Source organism: Megachile rotundata, chromosome 4, assembly GCF_050947335.1.
Source record: "Megachile rotundata isolate GNS110a chromosome 4, iyMegRotu1, whole genome shotgun sequence".
Lineage (NCBI taxonomy): Eukaryota > Metazoa > Arthropoda > Insecta > Hymenoptera > Megachilidae > Megachile > Megachile rotundata.
The window spans coordinates 4,424,669-4,445,870 of NC_134986.1; the positions used below are offsets into that span (position 1 = coordinate 4,424,669).

The 21,202-nt window shown below is 31.9% G+C and overlaps 1 protein-coding gene across 5 annotated transcripts; it reads left to right on the forward strand.

Annotated features, from left to right (window-relative positions):
* Window positions 1–17: 17 nt before the first annotated feature.
* LOC100880619 (uncharacterized) lies at window positions 18–20,060 on the forward strand. 5 transcript variants are annotated; one of them, XM_076531182.1, is made up of 13 exons: window positions 18–1,004; window positions 2,180–4,384; window positions 4,459–4,592; window positions 4,671–4,806; window positions 4,894–5,052; window positions 5,149–5,287; window positions 5,380–5,609; window positions 6,029–6,351; window positions 6,657–7,235; window positions 7,335–8,075; window positions 8,154–8,313; window positions 8,386–8,554; window positions 8,954–20,060. In XM_076531182.1, the coding sequence occupies exons 1-13, from the start codon at window positions 905–907 to the stop codon at window positions 9,138–9,140; spliced, it is 5,262 nt and encodes a 1,753-aa protein (XP_076387297.1). In that variant the 5' UTR covers window positions 18–904; the 3' UTR covers window positions 9,141–20,060. The 5 variants fall into 5 exon arrangements, with proteins under 5 accessions (XP_076387297.1, XP_076387295.1, XP_012149867.2 ...); XM_076531180.1 differs by having other exon boundaries at window positions 6,657–8,075; XM_012294477.2 differs by having other exon boundaries at window positions 19–1,790; window positions 1,963–4,384; window positions 6,657–8,075.
* The last annotated feature ends 1,142 nt before the right edge of the window (window positions 20,061–21,202 follow it).

A 21,202-nucleotide genomic window follows, 5' to 3' on the forward strand; every position in this document is an offset into this window, starting at 1 on the left:
AACATTTACGGAATTTATTAGAAAATTGTCACGTACATGAGATATACTTTTATACAAATTTTGATAGAGTTCTTAGAAGTTTCTATTACATAGAAACGTATGACGTAGGTTGTACAACGTGAGTCTTGTATGTATAACGCAAAATTATACGTGTTACAACGCGCAACTGTACCATGAGTGGCGATATAATGCGAGACTATATAACACGATGTCATAAGTACAAAGTGTAGTAATACTATGTGATTTTATACAAATTATGGTGATATAACATGACATTATACAATACGTAGTGATCTACGCATAGGATACAACACGTGGCAATGTTTAGTGATATAAAGTGAAGCTACATGATACATGGTAATATAACGCGACACTTTACAAAGTGTCAAAATGTAATCTATAGTGATTCAGTGCGTTGCCATATATTGTACAGTAATGTAACAAAAAGCTATATAATGCGAGGCAATATATTATTGCTGCAATATATATGAGATTATATAGCACAGGGTTATACACCCAATAGCAATATAATGTAAGGCTATATAACGCGAGGTTTTATATCCAATAGTAATATAAACGTAAAGCTACACATACAATAATATTAAAATATAATGCGTAATGATATAATGCGAGATTGTACAACACGTGTAATAAAATGCAAATCTATACATATAAAGTAGACTACACAACACGTGGTAATAAAACGCGTGATTATACAACGTGAGACTACACAACACGTGGTAATAAAACGTGAAGTCATATAACGCGAGACTGTACAATATGTGGCAATAAAATGCGAGCGCATTAATTTGTCTCAATCTGTTTCTCTGTTTGTTTCTAATTTTTGAACAACAGATGAAAATCTTTACTATTCCACCAATAGATAAGTAATTCCATCTAGCGGATGTCTAAGGGAAAACGGAAGACAGCATCTGCTATTTGGCAACGTACAAGAGGAAGAGTGGGGGAGCGGCGCGAGGAAGAAAATGGCCGACAAGGCAACGGTAAAAGGGCAGGGACGTCGAGTGAGATACGTGTTTCGGGAGAAAGAAATGCGAAATCCGTGTTAGATATTGTGAAATCAAACGGGAAATTTAAGCAAAAAGAACGTGTTATCATTTCTTTTAGGGGTGCGCTCACCAAAATATCAACGGATTAGTCGATTACATTGGTGTATTAATTTATCGTTTAAAAAAGCGTTCGCGGGCTGTGTGTAGGAACAAAAGGGCTCGCTAGAGGTAAACATAAATTATGCGTTGTTTCGCATTTACTTCTCGTCGCTTAATAACATTTACATCCTGAGCGTATGACTTAATTTTTTGAAAATATGTTGGCAGAAGTGTTCGTAAAAGCGTACGACTTCGGTGAAATTTCGTACGTGACAAATTCATCGATCAGTAGAGTAGGTTTATGTTAGCCACTTGTGGCCATCTACGGATACATTTAAAAGGTATCCTGTTGTCCTTGTCCTTTTAATTTCTCTATCTGTAACGTGAACTTTGCACTTCTTGCAAGCATTGTTGTCCTCAGCCTGTAAAACACCGTAAAATCATAGTGGGAAATATTGAGCAACGAATTTATCAGCTGTATATTAAACGATGGGAGCAACGAGATTTAAAGGGATCGATTTGTCAACAAGTCGATGAAAGTACGCGCACCCGACACTCTCGATCGTAATTCTTTTTTAATTTTTTTTTCTTGCATCACAGAATTGAACATTTATTGCAGTTCTTTTATTTCACTTATGTTTTAAGTGTATCACGTTCTGAACAATACTAAAAAATAACAGTGTAAGTTGATTGTCATTTTGATATTTTTAAGAAAAATAAAATTATTTTTTTATAACACAAATTAATTATGCATGAAATATATTATTTTAATTAATATAACAAAGCTGAACTTAGAAGTTTATTTAACATTTATAATCTTTAATAAATTGATGTTTCTTTTTATTACTTGCAGATATAGTCAGCTTCAGCACGATTACAATATTTATAATACTTTACAATGGCAGTTAGGTAGTTTTGATTTTCTCGGAGCTTTCGTCAACATTAAATATATTTTTATCAAGTTGAAAATGTAAAGGGAAAAGTTATAATGAAGCCACAGAAAAAGGCAACAGTTGCCCGGAAGGCAACGAAAATGCCAACAATTGCTAAAAAACGTCGCTCATTTTTAGAGAAATCTATATCTGATGTGAGGAAAGAGAAAAAGTCTAAGAAGTTGGAGAAGTTAGAGGATGCGAAGAGGAAAATGGAGAGTGATAAGAAAAAATCAGAGAAAACTGAGGAAAAAAAGAAAATAGAAGATAAGAAAAAAGTTGAGGAAAAGCGAAAGGAAAAATGTGAAAAAGTGGATGATAAGAAAAAATGTAAAGATAATGAAAAGAAGGCAGAAAAAGTAGAAGAAAAAAAAGTAGATAAAATGGATGAAAAAGTCATTGATGACTGCACTTCTGAGAGTGTAGAGAAAAAGAAAGTACAAAAAATAGAAGAAAAAACTAAATTGGATAAACAAGTTGTAGAAAATAAGAAGAAACCTGAAAAAGTAGAAGATAGAAAGAAGAGTGGTAAAGTTGATGATGAAAATGTGGAAGATCAAGCAAAACTTTTGATTTCTATGGAAGAGAATGATTTACAGGAAGAAAAGTTAGAAATCTGTTGTTCCATTGTTAAAAAAAAATGCAAAGATGAGAAAAAGAAAGATACAAAGTTCATCAAGTCAGACATTAAGGAAAGTCTGAAGATATCTGTGATAAAAGATAAAAAATCAGAGCGTAAAAAGCTTCTTGGAAAAGGTACAGTAAATAAAGCCTCTTTAACACGTACTAAAAAAGATTCTAAGACAAAATCAATGCAGAAAAAAGGTATTTCCAGAAAGACTGTTTTGGCAAAGAAAACACATTTATCGGTTGTTCAAAAATTGGTGGATAAAAAAATGAAATTAGACAATTTGATAAAAGACGAAGAAACATCAGTAAGTGAGGAGGATGAAGCAATGAAAAGAACAAAAAGGAAAAATATTAATATGTCTAAAAACAAAGTTATGCAGGAAAAGAAACCAAAATTAGGAAAACATATGAAAGCTAAATTGTCTTCAAAGAGTAATAAAATAAATTCTGTGTTAAAAAAAGATGATAAATTTAAAACTCTTGTAGAGAAGGTTGTACCTAAAAAGAAGGTGGATTTGAAGGAATCAGAAAAATCTTTGAATGAGCAAAAGAAAGTTATAAGTAAAGATGAGACAAATGAAGAACCAGAAGAAGTAACTGACATAAAAAGTGAATTAAAAGAAGATAAAGATGTAGAGAAAAGTTGTAAGGAGGAACTATCACAGTTAAAATCACAGGACGCTAAAAAAACTATACGAAGCACCTCGAGAACAGCTAAAAAAATAATAAAAAAGAAAATAGTAAACACTAATCAACCACTGTCTTCTTCCGAAGAAGTATCTTCTGAAGAGTCTAGTAGACAAATTAAAGTCTGTGAAGAAAATACAAATGATAGTGTTCCTTCTAAACAAGAACAAACTGATAATGAAACTGTAATTGCTGCAAGTCCCAAAAATGAAACAATCAATGGGGATAATATAGCTGAAGATACGTTATTATCAGATGTAGAAGAAGAAAGTAATGATGAGACAAAAGGAAATAAACAAAAGGAAATGAAGAAAGGAGAGAGAGCTAATTCTCCCTCCGACGAGCGTGTTCGTAGAATGAGATTGTTTGGCTTTTGGAGTGGACCAAAACGACATAGGGTAGCTTCTTTAAACGCGTTAGCCAAAGTTCATTGTTTGTACGAAAACGAGACTGGAGGAGTGTATCTTGGTGGTTTTTGTAAACCGAAACCTGAGAAAGAGAAGCAAAAGAAGACAAAAGAAGAGAAAGAAGAACAGGAAAAAGTACGTAAGGAAAAAGAAAAGAAGATAGAAACTAAAACAGAAGAAAATATTCCAAAAAGGAAACTTAGAAACGTGCCAGGGTTGCGTGGGAAACATTGGGATATGTTAGAAAGTTCTTCATCTTCTTCTTCTTCCGACGATGACTATGAACGTGAAAAGAATACGGAACATAAGAAGAAAATAATTAAGCGGAGAAAGAAAAATGAAGAAGTAATGGATTTGAAAGATATGGTTGTTTGCAAAAGAATGGCGAGTCTTAATGCTACTGCTATTTTAGCTGCTTCTTATTCAGACGAAAAGAATCGATGTGGCAGTAGCTCCGATTCTTCTAGTGAATCAGAAGTGGAGATCATTAAGAGACGTAAACAAACTGATTCTGATATCGACAAACGAAAATCAAGGCAAAATTCAGAACAAGATGATGTTTTAAAACCATCTAACAAACTTGTTATTTTGAATCAAGATACAGATGTTACTATCACTGGTAATCTATTAATTATATTAAAATAGATTTTTGCATATCTTTGTACTTCATTAAGATAGAACCTTTGTTTTAAGGTGTTTATGTTAATCAAACTCGATCCACACACCATGAAGGTTTTTGTAGCATTGCTGGTATGCAATATAGAATAAGTTCAACAAGTCATACTCAAACTGCAGCTACTGCAGTTGCTACTGAGCTTCATGATCAGGTCAGTTTTTTTTTTAATATGACTGAAATAAAGACATTATTGCACTAGATATTAAAGAAATATATTGTTTTATAACAGCAAAAATTGGAGCAACCATGCAAATCATATACACCATTAGGTGCATTATCTTCTATGCAACCACCTGGCAGCCAGGGTAATCATCCAAGTATGTCACCTAGAAGACATTCAGCATTTTCTGCTCCACATCAACATGGTAAATTAATTATACTTTATGAGTATACAATTATACCTTGAATATTCGGAAAACATATAATCTGTAATATTTGTTTTATATTATTAGGGTATTATCAGCCGGCTGGTCCACTGATACAACACCCACCAACTTTACCACCCATTAAAGGACCTCCTCCAGAACCAACTCCTACTCCTCCTCAAAATTCTGAAGGTTCAGATGATTTAGTTGCAACTTCCACTACTTCAGGAGGAACTAGTAGTACAGGTACATAATTTTGTCTACATTTCATAGTACATCTTAAATAATCATTCTTAACAATTTTTAATTGTGTTTAATACAAATGTTATATTGCTTTTATAGGAGGTGGATTTTATAGGGCATATTGTCCCCAATATTATGGTACTCCACCACAGTATCCAGATTTATGTTATCCACCAACATATTCTCATCCACATGCTCATCCGCCGCCTTATTATAAATATGCACCAACTTATAGAAGGTAAAACATATTTATCATATTACTGCATGTAATTTCAGGAAGTACTCGTTATGGGGACCCTTAACTTTCTTTTAATATGCTGTAAAAAAAAGGTATCTTTTCAGGCAGTATTACGGATATCAGGAATCTGGCGGAGGTGGTGGCCCTGGTAGTGGTGCTACAGCAGGAGGACCAGCCGTCGTGGATTACCAGTCACCTCCACCACCACCTGGTGAATATCCTCTGCCCGCTTATTATGGTGGTTATCCTCCACCTCCACCACCACCTCCTCCTCCACCGAATCCGGCGTATTTACATTCTCAGGGAAGACCTTTCGTAGATCGTAAGTATTTTCTTCGTTTCATTAGTAATTAGATCAGTAATGGGCAAATTTAGTACTAACCGATGCTCTTAGGCGCCGGTATGTCTGAGGAGGGTCAAGGGAAAGGTTACGAAAGATCTAAAAAGAATCTAGATAGAACTTAGGTAAAGCATAAAGAGAATTGGGGGGGGGGGGGTTAGGAAAAATCTAGATGGAGCTAGGGAGAATGAAGAAAGAGCCTAGGGAGGGGATTAACGAGAGCCTAGAGACCTACAGAAATTTCATTTTTAATTAGCGCTACTAATAGGTAGTGTCTACCTATTGGTAGTACAGAGATCATTGCGCGTCCAAGGATATAGGTGCCCGTTATTGAATTAGTATTAAACAGGAATAAAAATGAACGAATTATGAATTAATATTTCTTAATAATTTTGTCTTAGATGCAGCCTTCCAGGGTTGCCCATGCCCGATGCAGTCTTGTCCAAAAAACGTGGATACTGGGCCCCTTATTGGTAATGGTAAGGGGGCGCCAGTGGTATCGGGGCCCGGTCTGTCATTGCCGCCCAGTGCTTTGGTAGGTCCGCCCTCGCCGGCGAGGGGGCTAGCCGGGCTAGCGCCGCCTCACGGTGCCAACGCCTGGGATACGGATCGCGTCCAACTTAACACTCATCGCAACCTGAATCAGAACCAATCCTTGGTCCCTCCGTCTCACAATTTAGTCAGTGGACATAATCGTTCGCAAAATTCGGACTGCAAGAACAAGGTTCGCATTATATTCTGGATACTTTATAAGTTGAATCGTGCTATCTTATCAATTTTATCTTTGCCTCGTACTATTCTCAGTAAGTCAATCGCTCATTTATTGGCCTCGAGATCGTCACGCTTCTTGTATCGTTATAGAAATATTAAATATCAAGAATTACGTATTATTCTTAAAACAGTAAATTCATATTTTTTTAATTTAAATTTTCTTTATTTTTATACATTATTAATATTTTTTAACAATAGACATATAACTTTTTTAGGAGTACATTACAGTTTAATTTCATATTTTAATAATATTCTTAGGATGAGAAAGATTGTTCAGAAGATAAACTACAAAAGTGTGGATGTCAAAAACGTGCCTGTACATCAACCTGTGAAGTTAAAATGGAAACTCTTTCACCTGCTGAAAAGTTGACAGTGACAACCTGTCCAAGTAGTAAATTTCACAATTTTAAGTTGGAAAATAATAATGTGAAGTGTGAATCTTGCAGTGTGGAAATAGGCAATAATTTGTCCTGTGTTGCAAATTGTAACGTTAAGTGTGAATCAGAATACAAATGTGATATCATGAAATGTGAACAGTGTATGAAAGAGGGGCAGATGGTCATTTTAGAGATTGACAAAGATTCAGGTATATTACTTGATGATAAATTGGATGCAGATCCTGATGTTAAGGAAGAATTAAGTGATGTTGCTGCAGTAGATAGTGAGAATTGGAAAAAACCAGATTATGAACCAACAGTGCAAGAAACTATTGAAGAGACTCCAGAAAAAGAAGATACAGAGAAAGCGGAAGTTGAAGAGGAAACTTCTAAATGTCAAAAGGTGTCAAAAAGGAAATTATCTTTGGATAGTTTGTCTGACAGTAGGAAGAAAAGAAAAGTAAGTAAAAGAACCCTTTCTGTTGGCTCTTCACAAGAATTAAATAATAGTGACTTGTCATCCAAAATTTCTGTACCAATTCTACCTTCCATAAAAAAGATTGATGGTAGTGGCGATGAGTGTGTTTTGAAGAAGAAACAGCCTAAGAAGGATAATCAAAATCAAAAGCGCAAAGTAGAAAATTCAAATTGTTCAGAGAATGTAATGAAAAAATCTAAAACTTCTAAACAGAGTACAACTAACAATATGCCAAGTTGTTTGAAGCATGCTGCTAGCGATAGTTCTATCATGGAAACGATTAATAATGTTATTCAGCATGGATTGCACTTGACACAGAAAAAAGACAGAAAGAGTAAAAACGAAAAACCGGAAAAAGCGAAAAAGGAATCAAATTTGTTATCTGCGGTAAAGAAAGTGGTTAAAAAAGTTGATTTGGTGAAAGAATTAGCATCAGAAAAATTGTCGAAGGTAATCGCAAAAAGTGGTCAATCGAAGAAAACAGAAACACGGACAAAGTCAAAAACCCATGAGAAAAAATGTAAAGGTAAAAGTAAATCTAAAGCCCAGCAAACAAAAGAAAAAGATAATGGTAAGAAGAATGATAATACAACAAAGTCTAGATCAAACGAACCGACTGAGCCTCTAAAAAAGCCAGCTTTGGTGAAAAAGAAGCGAAAGAGCGCGAAAAAAGCACCAATCAAGAAGTCTAACTCTAAAGTTGAAGACTGCTCCATTGGAAGTGAAAATTTGATATTAACCAGAAAAACATTTTTAAAACCTAAATGGAGTAATGGTTGGAGTTGGGAGGGTGATCCATTTGAAGCCAAAGTTTATTTAACGGTATAGTTTTAACAAATAAATTTCTTAGTTTATTATAATTAATTGATATGACTGGCTTATTTGAATATCATTTTGCAGAACGAGGAATCGGCTATACGTCGATGTTACGCGAGTATGAAACATGAAAGTGGTGATGTTTTGAGACCCCGTGACTGTGTTTTATTGAAAAGTGGTCCACGAAAAGCTGATTTGCCATTTGTAGCAAAAATTGCCGCGTTATGGGAAAATCCCGATGATGGTATATTATCTAATATATTCCTTTGTAACATTTAAATAAACATCAATGCGATAAAAATGAATTTGATTACAGGTGAAATGATGTTTTCGTTGCTGTGGTACTACAGACCCGAACATACTGAGCAAGGTAGAACTCAGTACGATACCGAGGATGAAGTGTTTGCTTCAAGGCATCGTGATGCAAATAGTGTGGCTTGTATAGAAGATAAATGTTATATTTTGACATTTAATGAATATTGTCGGTAAGTTCAGAATTTCTTAGATCACTACTAATGACTAAACTTAACAGTACGAACGATGCAGATCGTACCTACGTTTGAGAACCCAAATTTTAAAAATTGAGTGAAAAAAATTCAAACGAGAGCTTGAAATTCTGATGAGCATTTATACTAGGATTATAATGAAAATCTAAATATTCGGATATATAAATACCAGTAGATTCTGGATAGTTGGAATAATTGTACATGCGTTTCTAACGTAGCTGTGTGAGACTTTCGGATTATGAGAGATATCGAAGTTTTAAGATCTCGTTCTGTTTCGATTTTGAAAGTTCAAAATCCTGTGTACCCCAGATTAACATAATCCAAGTAATCAATAGAAAAAAATGGTAAATGTTATACAAATTTGAATAAAACTTATAGGTATCGTAAAAATTTACGAAGAATCGAAGAAGGATTAGAGAGTCCCGGTTTAATAGTTCCGCCGGGAGATCAATTATATCCAAGAGAAAATCGTCAGCCCCCAATACCAGTGTCTTCGGATATGGTTCTGTTTTGTCGACGTGTTTACGATTATCGTGGTAAAAAGCTTGTTAAGAATCCCGGATGACTCGACTTTTTATAAAACGCTTTGAACAGGAACCAATGGAATGCACAAAGTTTGCAGTATAAATTGAAACTGGACGTAGGTCTCCCTTCAAGCGTAATCATACATTAATCAATTTTCTTGATTTAAACAGTTAATGAATTCTCATCGATATAATTCTTTTTTTATTTTTTTTTGGGACTATATATATAGATTTAGATTTATTTTTTATCGCGATGAAACATTATAATGCGAGTATAAAATTTTTTATATTATTTTATGCGATAGTTTTCCAATAGACAGATTTCATTTCGTGATAGCATTACGTTTAAAGAGAGCGAGAAGCACTTAGTTTTTTAGAGTATATAGATTTTTAAATTTGCTAATATAAAGAGAAAAACTGGTTTTTAAACTAATCGTTTTATAAGATAGATAATGCCGCTTGTCAATTTTCTACGTTTTTAACTTATGATACAAGAAACGTCATGAATTCTTAATTAATTTCGTTGAGAGATGTTTTTAAAACTTATATTACTAAATCAATGAAATGATACTAGCACAAAAGTATATAGGATCCAGTATATAGCACTAAGAATGGCGTATCCAAATGAATGATCATGCGTTTGCAATCCCGATGATGAATTCCTTGATAATAAAACAATGATGGCTAATGGTCGGAGCGATCGGAGCTCTAAAAAAATCAATCAAAAACAATGAAGTTTAAAAGAAATGCCTAAAACATTTTCATCTTTCGTAAAGAAAAATAAAAAAAACGACGCATTCACTCATCAATACGGGTTGTTTTATCGCAAACGAAATACGTTCTTAGAGAGATAATAGAATTTGACAATTTTATAGAGAGAATCATATTTTTTGTGAGATAGTATTTACAACACTTAAATGAATATTTTTCACATTGGAAATACAAATACGTATATTGCTATGTATTACAAGCACCCTTCTTGGAGGGGACCTTCGAACAGTTTCAAGGTAGAAATCAAACGCCTGGGGGTATTTGACCATTTAGTAAAATAATAAATGTATGCGACGTGTTCTTGGACAAGATGAAAGATGAACGCGGAGAGTATTCAGTTTTCTGATACGGAGAAAAGAACACTTCTATTATCTTGCAGTGGGTCGGTCAGACCTATGCATACGCATTATTTTAATACACGTAACTAATGTAAGTTTCAGTTTTTTTAATAATGACCGTTGGTGGCGGAGTGTCGCGAAAATGGAATTGATTCGACTGAAATTTGATTGGGATGGTGAGCTTCAAACAGTTACACAACTCCATTGAGAACTAGGAAATTCTTATTCAAATTTTTCAGACTGCCATATCACGGAAAATACTTAATTATATTTCCTTTGTCGCTGTCTATTTAAAAATATTTATTTCAATTTTATATGAAATAGTGATGATTGGAGGGAAACAAATTTAATTCTAACATACAGCGAAGAACAAAACTGGACCAATAATATCGCTTTTTCCAGAAAATTATTTAAATTACTGTAGGGTCAGTTGAAACACTTTTTGATAAGTGAATATATTGATGGACCAATTTTTAGGTCAATTCCTCAACAATCAATTTAAATTTTAAAAGACGTTCGGACTTTTTATCCAACATTTAAAAATGAAAAGTGTGCTAGCATTTTTTTAGGAAGTCGCATTTGCTTTGCGAACAGTACTACTTAAAAGTACAAGTGCATAGATAGTGATATATTAATATGGCAAGGAGCACGTTGATAGTATCTTTGCAATGCTGTAAAATAGAGCATTGATATTTTGTAGTTGATTGCAGTTTACTTTAGAAATAATATACTTGTTACGCTTTCAAACGTCGCTATTTTGGTATTAGTTTTGTTAAGATTTCTTTTATTATTTTTAGGTATGTGGTTTTTGACTATTTTTATTGTGAAAATGAAAAATTAAATGTTTGTGATCAACAAAAGCACTGCTGTATAATAACAATCTCTTGTAACTTTATATTAGCGTGTTCTAGAAAACACATTCTTGAAAATATTTTTGTTTTCACATAGCGGAAAAGATTCATAAAAAATAGTAGAAATAATAATTACTAGAATTAATAACTTACCTTTGACATTGATGATGAACAAAAGCAACCAATTCTTCATTGAACACTTATACTGTATGTACTATTTTAGTACAATACAATGAAAACGCAACCGTTTCTCCTTTTAACACATTATTAGTTGCTTATAAAATGTTATCTTTAAATTTTTAATTCTTTATAGATATCAAGATACTATTGATGCTCTATTATGCCTCTTAGATTAAAGTGTTCTAGCTCCTCCAACATGTTCATAGCTTAGTTCACAAATATCGTATGTCTTCTTTTTGTGAAATTTGCGTCTTTATATTCAATAAGTAGTTCTTAACTGCTACATTATGTTGTATAAAAATTGTATTTGTGTCTACTTTACAAATTTATTTTGGTTACACACACATTTATAATTTTGCATAAAGTACCACTGAATATTTAAATATACTTTTTTGCTTCACAAATTGAAAGTGGTCATACAATATTTGTGCTAAGCTATTGATGTTAGCCTGTATAAAATTTTGCACCTATCAGTTTAGAAAACAATTGATGCTTCAACTTCATTACCTTTGATTTATTAGTTGTGTATTTAATTCATTTGCTTCATATGATGGTATCTCAAAGCTGTAAATGCTGTTTGTATGGATCAATTAGCATGTCAAAAACGTGAAGAATATTATTGGGTATGTACAAATGTATTACAAGAAATGAAAAACGCAGTTATTACTTAGGTCAATAAGTATATCATATTTCTTGTACTGCTATATTGTATTACATTTTGGGATAGATATATCCTATAATATGAAAAAAAAATTTTGTTCTTTTACTGTCTGCAGTAATGTATGTGAGATTGTTACTGTTGCAAATGGATTGACACTTTATCTAATGGTATCAAGATAAAAATATCAACTATCCACCCTAAAATTATGGAACCATCGGCATCAATATGTTAAAAATATTGTAAAAGTTTATTAATGAGTATGTCAAGATATCTGAGTTAAAAGAAAAGCATTAGAACTGATAAATTAAAAGCAACGAAGTTAAAGTATTAATTCTTTTAAGCTGAAATAGTTGTATAATTGTAAACAGGTTTACTTTCTATTACTATATAAATAAATAATAATTTTCTGGAAAAATAGTTTTATCGGTTCAGTTTTGCCTCTCACTGTATTTATATTTGGTTTCTACACGAAATGAAATATTTTTTTCATTGTTTTAATGAAATTAGAATTTTCTTATTGCAACTTGGTAATTTTTTTCTTAGAAATATTTATGTTTTAACCCGTCACACTTTGTACATCTACAATAAGGGTTTACTGCTTTATGGAACTTCTTTAAAATCACAAAGTCTCTATGATTATTAGGGAGAAAAAAAAAGAACAATGTGGTTGTATAATAATCTCTTGTATTTTCATCATTTCAAGTCACGTATTATTCATTATAGTGCATAGTCAATGTATCGCATCGTAGTATGCCAAAAAAAAAAGAAATGTATTTGTGAACTACGAGGAACCTTAAGTTAGCCAATAATATAATTATATCACACTCGAGAGTTTATAATAATGAGTAGAAAACTTAGGACGTAATTATTTTTATTGAAATTCCAAATAAGATGATAATGTCGACGTCTATTTTTGATTGTTTGTTGAGTGGCGGGTGTTTTGTTAGAAATTATATTATTTAAAATTAATATATTGATGATAACGATTATTATTTAATATCTAATATATTGGATATAGACGCTAAGTTATTTCCGATAGAATGAAAAAATATTATAATAATGTAGTATAGTTAAGGGGGGAAGGGAAAAAGCGCCCGTGATTGTTCCTGTCTGCCTGTGTACATGTACGTTTGTGTGTGCCTGCTTGTGTGTGTATGTGCGATGCGAAAACAAATAATGACGAGGCGTTGAAAGAAAATGGGACAAAAAACAGAAAAGTTGAAAACGAGAAAAAGAAACACGTTCGACGAAAAACCCGTAATACCAAAAGAAATATTGTTCATTTTTCGAAATCCTTTTAGGGTGATTTAATATATTTTATATTTATTGTTTTATTAAATACGCGGCGACAGAATCGTGTTAGTGTGTGTGCGTAGATGAGAAGCATGCGAAATATCTCCGCGCGCCGTATATTTAAGAAAACACTTGCAAAAAGGCAAAATGATCGCAAGACAGATAGAAATGTGGCGCGCGAAGATGCATCGTTTGGTACCGTTCTCACGGATCTTTTACAAATAGTTTTATATTCGTTCTAACCGCATAAGCATTTTATCAGGATAATCGAAATTGTTCAACGAGCGAGCCGCAACGCGTGTGGACACCGATGTAACTCGCATTTTTTGTCTAGTTGTATAAGCGAAACGATAACTCCTCCTCGTAGCGCAAAACGATACAAATTCAACAGAACTATAACGATGGTTAATGTGGGAACACAGAGAAAGATAAGAAAAGAAAAACTTTGCATATCCGTTCACTCTATTCTACGTAGCCGACGTAACTTCCATCGAGCGTGTAACACAGAAATTTAATCACTTTAAGTCTATAGACGTATGTTTGTGAAGCTCTTCGAAGACTTTGCATTCGCTTTAATCAAAATAGAACCAGTTCACTAACGATTTAACTAATGGACTTTCATTTTCGCGGAGCTAGTCGAATTATTATGATTTATGCGAACGCTTGTGTTCCAAAATTGTTGATGAATGAATTTTGTATACTTTGGAGTCACATTCAAAATGATATTGTAACAGTATGAGTGTTAAGAATGTATGGGTAAAATTAAGAAAGAATTTGATAGTGTATATAAGATTGGATGACCGTTTAATGTGAACATATGTACATTTGAGTGCAATATAAGCTTTCATCATTTGAGGGGGAATGTGGGAATGTCTAGGTTAGACTGTTTCTTCTTAGTTCTTGTGTCTCTCTTAACTATCTCTAGAATCTTGCTGGGATTTCCTTAGTGCACTCTAGCTCTCTTTAGCTGCCCTTAGCTCTGTCTAGCTACCCTTGGCTTTTCCTGGTTTTCCCTAGCTCTTCCTGGCTCTCCTGAGGTTTTTCTGGGTCTCTGGTTCTTTTGCTGTCCTCAGCTTTTTCTAGGATCTCTTTATGGCTTGATTTAGTTCTCTCTGAAGTGTGTTGACTCTCCTTGGCTCTCCCTAATTCTCTTCGCTCCTTCTTGGATTTCCTAATCTTTCGCTGGCTCTTCAATTTTTTTGTTACTCTCTGTTCTTTGGATCTCCCTGGGAATTCAAGGATCTTTTTTGGATCTCAAGTATATCTCCCTGAAATCTCTCTAGGATCTCCCTTGGAGATTAGTCTCTCTTAAATTATCCTTGGATCTCCCTTGGAAACCTCTCTTGAATTTTCATTGGATCTCCTTTGGCTTTCTCTGGTATTTCTTTAGTATTTCTCTTGAAGACCAGTTTTCCTTGAATCTCCCTGACATATCCCTTAGAATTCTTTTGTATCTCCCTACCTCCTTTTGGATCTTCCTAAAATTTTCTTCATCCTGTGATAAAGATTATCCTGAGGTTTCCTTTGGATCACCCTGGAATGTCTATGGACTCTGATTTCTAAATTTTCCCTAGGTTTTAAAATGGAAGGCACATATTGGGAGGCTACTTTTAACAAAAGCTTACATTGCATTAAAGTGTACTTTGTACACTGGTAATAAAAGTATTCAAGCGCAGAAGTTATTTCTGTATTTATATACGTCAGTATTTAATCAGGCCATAAACACGTTTGCTATTGCGTCTTTCATTTCCATGAGTCCATCGTCCGTAATGTAAGAAATTTTCTTGCTTACCTAATTATGCTCGTATTAATTGCTTGGAACTATAGCAATAACAAATAATTAAGTATTGCGAAAACAATAGTTAAAAGTACAATCTGATAGCTATAGCGTAGTGACGATTGCGTTAATTACAATTGTAAGTTAGTTTCGTATAATTTATGTGCACATTCGATGTTCTATCAATTTTGTATATATAGTCAAACTTTTTTTTAATTTTACCCATATGGTTTTGAGACTAGCATCTTGCAACATTATTTTGGAAATGTGACTCCAGTTTATACATTTCATTTATAAACAGTTTGAGGTGCGGTGAACGATTGTAACTGTTCGTGGACTTTTTGGGCGACCAGAAGTTGGATCATAATATTACCTTTGTTATCTGGAGATTTTTGTCAAACTGTATTCCCCTCAACGTATGTTCTTCATATTTTTGTTTAGTAGAGTATTTAGCGGGTCTTCTTCAAAATATGTGGTTGGTTAACCTAATACAGTACGTTGAAAGTTTATGAAAATCTTTTAAAGAAAAACATGTAAATATAAAATCGTCCCATTATAGTATCAAAGCTACAAGGAAGTTTATACTAAGGACATTGTTAAAATAAAAATAATTCAGTGTTTTAAGATACGTTGGATATACTATCAACTTCATATTTTTAAGAAGACCAAAAGCTATTAATTCCTTTTTTAACGGACATTAGTCAAGGTTTTGCGAATACGAGCTTTCTGAACAATACACAGTAGAGTTTGATTAAATGTCTCCACCAGCTTTTGGAATTAGATTGAACCTTCAGTATTCTATATCTAACATTAATGTTAATAAATATAGTCTCATATTGGATAGCAGTATTCAACTCATAATCATTTATTAAACTTTTTTAAATATCTATACCTCTTGATAAATATCCAAATTTTTATATTGTTTTTCACTGTGGACATTTAATCATACTCTACTGTATTAGGTTGCTGAGTACCAAATGATCGGTTTTGAAATATAGAATACTAAAATTCTCATGACATTAAACTTCTTTGAAATGGCACTTATACATCGATTAAAAATTTAGTAATTACTGTCTTGTCAATATTGTTTAAAATAACTGTCTTGTCAGTAATTCTTTTAATGAAGATATAAACATTTTATCAGTATTCTTAATAATTGTCAGTAGCAAACAAAAGTTTAGAGTAAAATTTATGTACTGTCCTCTTATGAAATTTAATTAAAATATTTTTCAAGGGTAATTGTTAAAAGAGAATAATATTAACGCATGTATAAAATTACATTTAGTAATTCAAATGAAATCATGAGTTGAGTAGGCATAGATTTTATGAAAGATACTCCGATTAATGAATATTGTTTCTGACGAAGTTATTGTTAATTTTTTTTTAATGAATTGATCATTTCGTACACAGCGATCTAATAAAAGACGTATGCAATTTACGGCCGCGTAGCATTGATTTGAAAGACGAGTAGTTATCATGCTCTTACATAAAATGCCTAAGACAATTTTCATGCCGAGCTATGTCGAACAATTTTATTTTACGGTGCTTCGCAGTATTTTTATTTATTTATTTTTTATTTATCAATATGCTTAGACATGCGCAGGATATCTCTAGAAACATGAATTTTTAAATAACTATTAAGTGATAAAGGACACAAGTTACAAAAGAAACTTTCGTTTATTCATTGTTTCATTAGCGCAAAAATAGATTTTACAAAATCATGAAGAAAGCTTCTATGAAACGTTTAAAGTTTGTTTCAAATTCTTCAGAGTTTCGAAAGTTTTGCAAACTTTAAAAGTTGTGGAAATTTTATATTTACGAATTTTGAAAGTTTTGAAAATCCTGAAAATTTTGGGGCTCTTAATATTTTACCAACCGAGATTAATAGAATTTTTTATAATACTTATCGACAGAGAACCTATTAATCGGCTTTTTACTGGCGACACTTACCGATCGGGTTAACGATTTGTCACTTTCTACTTTTCAGATCAGTGCAATACATACAGGATGTTACCTGTAACGCTATTTACGATTTTTCTCCCATTTGCAACCACCTTACGAAAAAAAGTTTAGAACAATATTTGCAGGGTATGAAGTGCACAATAGAAATTAGTAAAGCAAATTTTGAAAACAGTTTATTCTCTTGGCAAAGTCAAGGTCACCTTGGGATTTTTAAATAGGGACATACATTTTTTTCATTCATAGCATTAGAGGAAATAGAAACGAATTCAAAACACATATTACATGATATTTTTATTAACATATTACTCGATTTACAGAAGTGAAAATGTGAAGTAAAAGACTGGAATATTACGTGATGGAAGGCGGCATACATTTTGAACATGTAATTAAATAAAGTGTATTTTTCTTACGTGTTTATATTCAGTAATCTCTTCGGAATGAAATAATGGTTGCACTACCAAAGTCAAAAGCTGAGTACTTCACATTTCCTCTTCTGTAAATCGAGTTATATGTTAATAAAAATATCATGTAATATATGTTTTGAATTCGTCTCGATGTCCTTTAAAGCTATGAATAAAAAAAATGTATGTTCCTATTTAAAAAACCCAAGGTGACCTTGACTTTGCGAAGAGAACAAACTGTTTTCAAAATTCGCTTTACTAATATCAATTGTGCACTTCATACCTTGCAAATATTGTTCTAAACTTTTTTTCGAGAGTAGCGTTATAGGTAACACCCTGTATATTATTGCACTGTACGCTTAAAGTGTTACATATGTAAACATAAATGTTAAAAGTTTACATACAATATTTAAAAATTTTTCCCCCTTAAAATGGATCAAATAGCAAAAATTAAAAACTGTTATTTAAATAATTTGAGAAATCAAAACCAGTTATAAACGTAGTGAATTAAATCTGCATTAGTAACGTTAGTAATGAATTATTAAGTATTCGTGCTCGAATGAGTGCAATTAGCAAAGCTAGTAAAGATTCATAAAAAATGAAGAAGGTACAACGATATGGAAATTCTAAATTTGCATCACAATTATTCCATACGTAATTACTGATAACTGCGAGCATTTATGCAATCTTTTTCGTTCCAAATAGTTTGAAGGATTAACTTGCATATTTAACGTGCTCTGAATAATTTATTACATTTTTTTAGTTATGTAATTTACGTATTTTGTGCACGTTCATAAATGCATAAACGTTCGCAGTTGTCCATCATTCGACGTGAAATTAGTCTAATTCGATCTTAATGATTACGTGTTGTTATGTAAACTTTTAAAACTTAGTATTTCAAGACTTTCAAGACTTATGAAATTTTCAAAACTTTAACCTTTTAAAATTTTCGAAATTTTCAGGTTATGAAATTTTAAATAATTCGAAGTTGGAATATTATTTTGTACAAGTTGTTCACGAAAGAGAGTATTGGAAGACTCAAGATTTATAAGATTTTTAAGACTTTAAAGATTTTCAGAATTACATTAATTATTTAAATTTCTAGTATATTTGAATTGTTTAAAAATCTGCGAGAGTTTTGAATATTACTTGCATGTTTCTTCACGTCATTTATTATTTAATAATTATTTAAAGTAATATATTTCTAGGGAGGCTATATCTACAGTGCGTTCCAAAAAGAATGGTCAATTATGAAAATTTTAGTCCAATTTTTCTTCCTAGAGTTTCCTTCCTAAAATTTAACTTAAATTAAATATTTAATTTGAAAAACCTAACATTATTTGTTACTATATTCTCAATTAATTTTTCTACTCTTGTTAAAGTAAAAAATCAACTTTTCTCGATACAACAAAAAGAATTCGCAAGTTTATTGAACTTTTAACATTTCGTATTATTTATATGATCATTTAATTTTGGAACACACTGTACATTTTATGACATCCTAATTTCAATTAATTCTTGTACACACACACACACATACACACACAATGAACGATAAAATTGAAATCAAATATGTCGAACAGCGTACGAAATAATTCGAACAACAATTTGAAATATGAGAATCTGTTAAAGAGGAAACAAATTATTGTTCGATTTATTTTCACGTTACCAATCTACTAGTAATTTGTTTAAAGTACAATTGGTATTTAATACGTATACAGGGTGTTTCATGCTAATCATAACCTCAAAAAGTAAAGATTTTTACTTATTTACGAAAGTAACTAAAAAATGATTCTATAGATAGAATCATTTATAATATTATATAGATATAATATTGTTTATTAGGTATTATGAAATTCGCTTTTTAAATTTACCGAGAGGTATAAATGAAAAAATTCGGTATTTTAAAATAAAATACGAAATAAATCTTCGATAACAATTAGGGTTTCTTAATCCTCGAGTTCGTACATTGTTTTTAGAGGCGAAAGTCACTATAAATTACTCTTTAACACGTTCAATCCCAGAGTAACTAATGACAAACGCCTCTCTGAAATGCGTAATATTACGCAGTTGGGGCTGAAACTGTTAACCAACGAAAAATCGAGAACCAAACTTTATCGAATTACAAGGAAATTGTTACGTATTATTTATTTATAATTTATTCATACTATTTATTTATACATGTATATTTAAGTAATCGTTTAATTTATTAATTTAGTTATGGCACTCGTAGCCATAGTAATGTTTAAAAGCAAATTAATATATATAATTGATTAAAAAATGGTAGTTAAAAAAATGAAATGTATTCGCTCGAGGATTTGAACGTTTTTACGAAAAACGAAAAATTTGCGAAACACTCTGTATACGAACATTTCTGTTGTTTGTTATTCGCGAAATTTATACGGCTGGGGGCCAGATAAAAAGAAAACTGAAGAAAAAGAGAAAACATTGTACGAAAATGAGCCGCGACACTATTTTTATTACCGTCACCGTGAATGTTGTACGAACGACTTCAAAAGCGCCGATACAAATTTAATAGTAAATGCTGAGAGGACAAATAATAATAATGGCGAGCTGTTTTAAATGATTTTTTTTTATTTTTGCGTAAGGTGAAAAACATGTAGACGCTTAATTTAATTTTCCGTACATTTTTCTAATATTATACTTGGTTTAATAAGTGCGAATCAAAGAGTTAAAATATAAACCAAAAGAGAAAAAAATTGAAAAGTAATACTGAACCAGTGATTGTAGAAGTTTCAATGTATTTGATAATATAATGCATGTACTTACAGAGATAATTTATGCAAATTGCAGCGAAAGGTAAGTACATTCTTGTCTTTCATAACGCGCGGATTAGCTAAACGAGATAATTTCTAGCCCGCTAATAATAATTTTCGTTCTTTCGTTATTGTAATTAATTGTGTGATATTCCAGATTATCGGTAGTACTTTCAACCTGTTACATTCCGTGCGATGCAGAAGATTACAATCTTGTATAAGTTTCAGTTTCTTAATTATACGTCTGTAACATTATACGTTTCATATTAAATTATGGGCGCTGTTTTGAATATTTTAACTTTTTGCTCGATGTCTCATGCGTACATGTACACGATCATACGTGCATAATCTTCTACCGTTCTTACATTTTTTCTTAAAATTACAAATTCAAGAATTTTCTAAATTCTCAAATTTTTTAATTATGAAATACCTTAAACTTTTTAATTCCGTAATTTTGCAAATTTAAACGCTTTCGAATTGTGAAATTCCTAAAATTTTTAAACAATGAAATACTTCAAATTTTCACATTTTTAAAATTTTGGAATATCTCAAATTTAGTAAAACATCATAACAACAATTACAATGTTATTTGCATCGAAGTAAAAATAATATTTTTCATAAATGCCTAAATAAGAAATTTATTTCGTAAAATATCAAGTAAATCTATTTTAAATAAATGAATTTATTTGTTTTACTAAATGTCTCATGAAACAATTTTATTTCAAAGATAGATTATGTCTCAAATTGCATTCATTTCAAAAATACAAATTCTTCTACATACTATAAGATAATATCTTTATTTTAAAAATGACATATTACTGTAATATTTTTAAATCAATTTAAATAAAATAAAGGCGTACAAAGGTAAACATAATTGAATGTTATAAAATTGATACATAGTTGTAGAAGTATATGCAGGTGTTGAAGACAAGAAAAAAAAGGACATCACACACCGTTACATTTAACACGCCGGAAGTTAGTTGAAAGACGTCCGGAAAGAGGAAAGAAGACTAAACAAGAGGCATTCCAAGGGCTCGGATTGGTTATACTGAATTTTTAATCCGAACGAAGAGGCCTAAGCCGAAAAGCCTA

Coding starts and splice junctions, on each gene's coding strand:
- LOC100880619 (XM_076531180.1), top strand. CDS start 905: ATGTCTAAGGGAAAACGGAAGACAGCATCTGCTATTTGGCAACGTACA. Junction 4,593..4,670: donor CTACTGAGCTTCATGATCAG/GTCAGTTTTTTT, acceptor GTTTTATAACAG/CAAAAATTGGAGCAACCATG. Junction 8,076..8,153: donor AAGCCAAAGTTTATTTAACG/GTATAGTTTTAA, acceptor ATCATTTTGCAG/AACGAGGAATCGGCTATACG.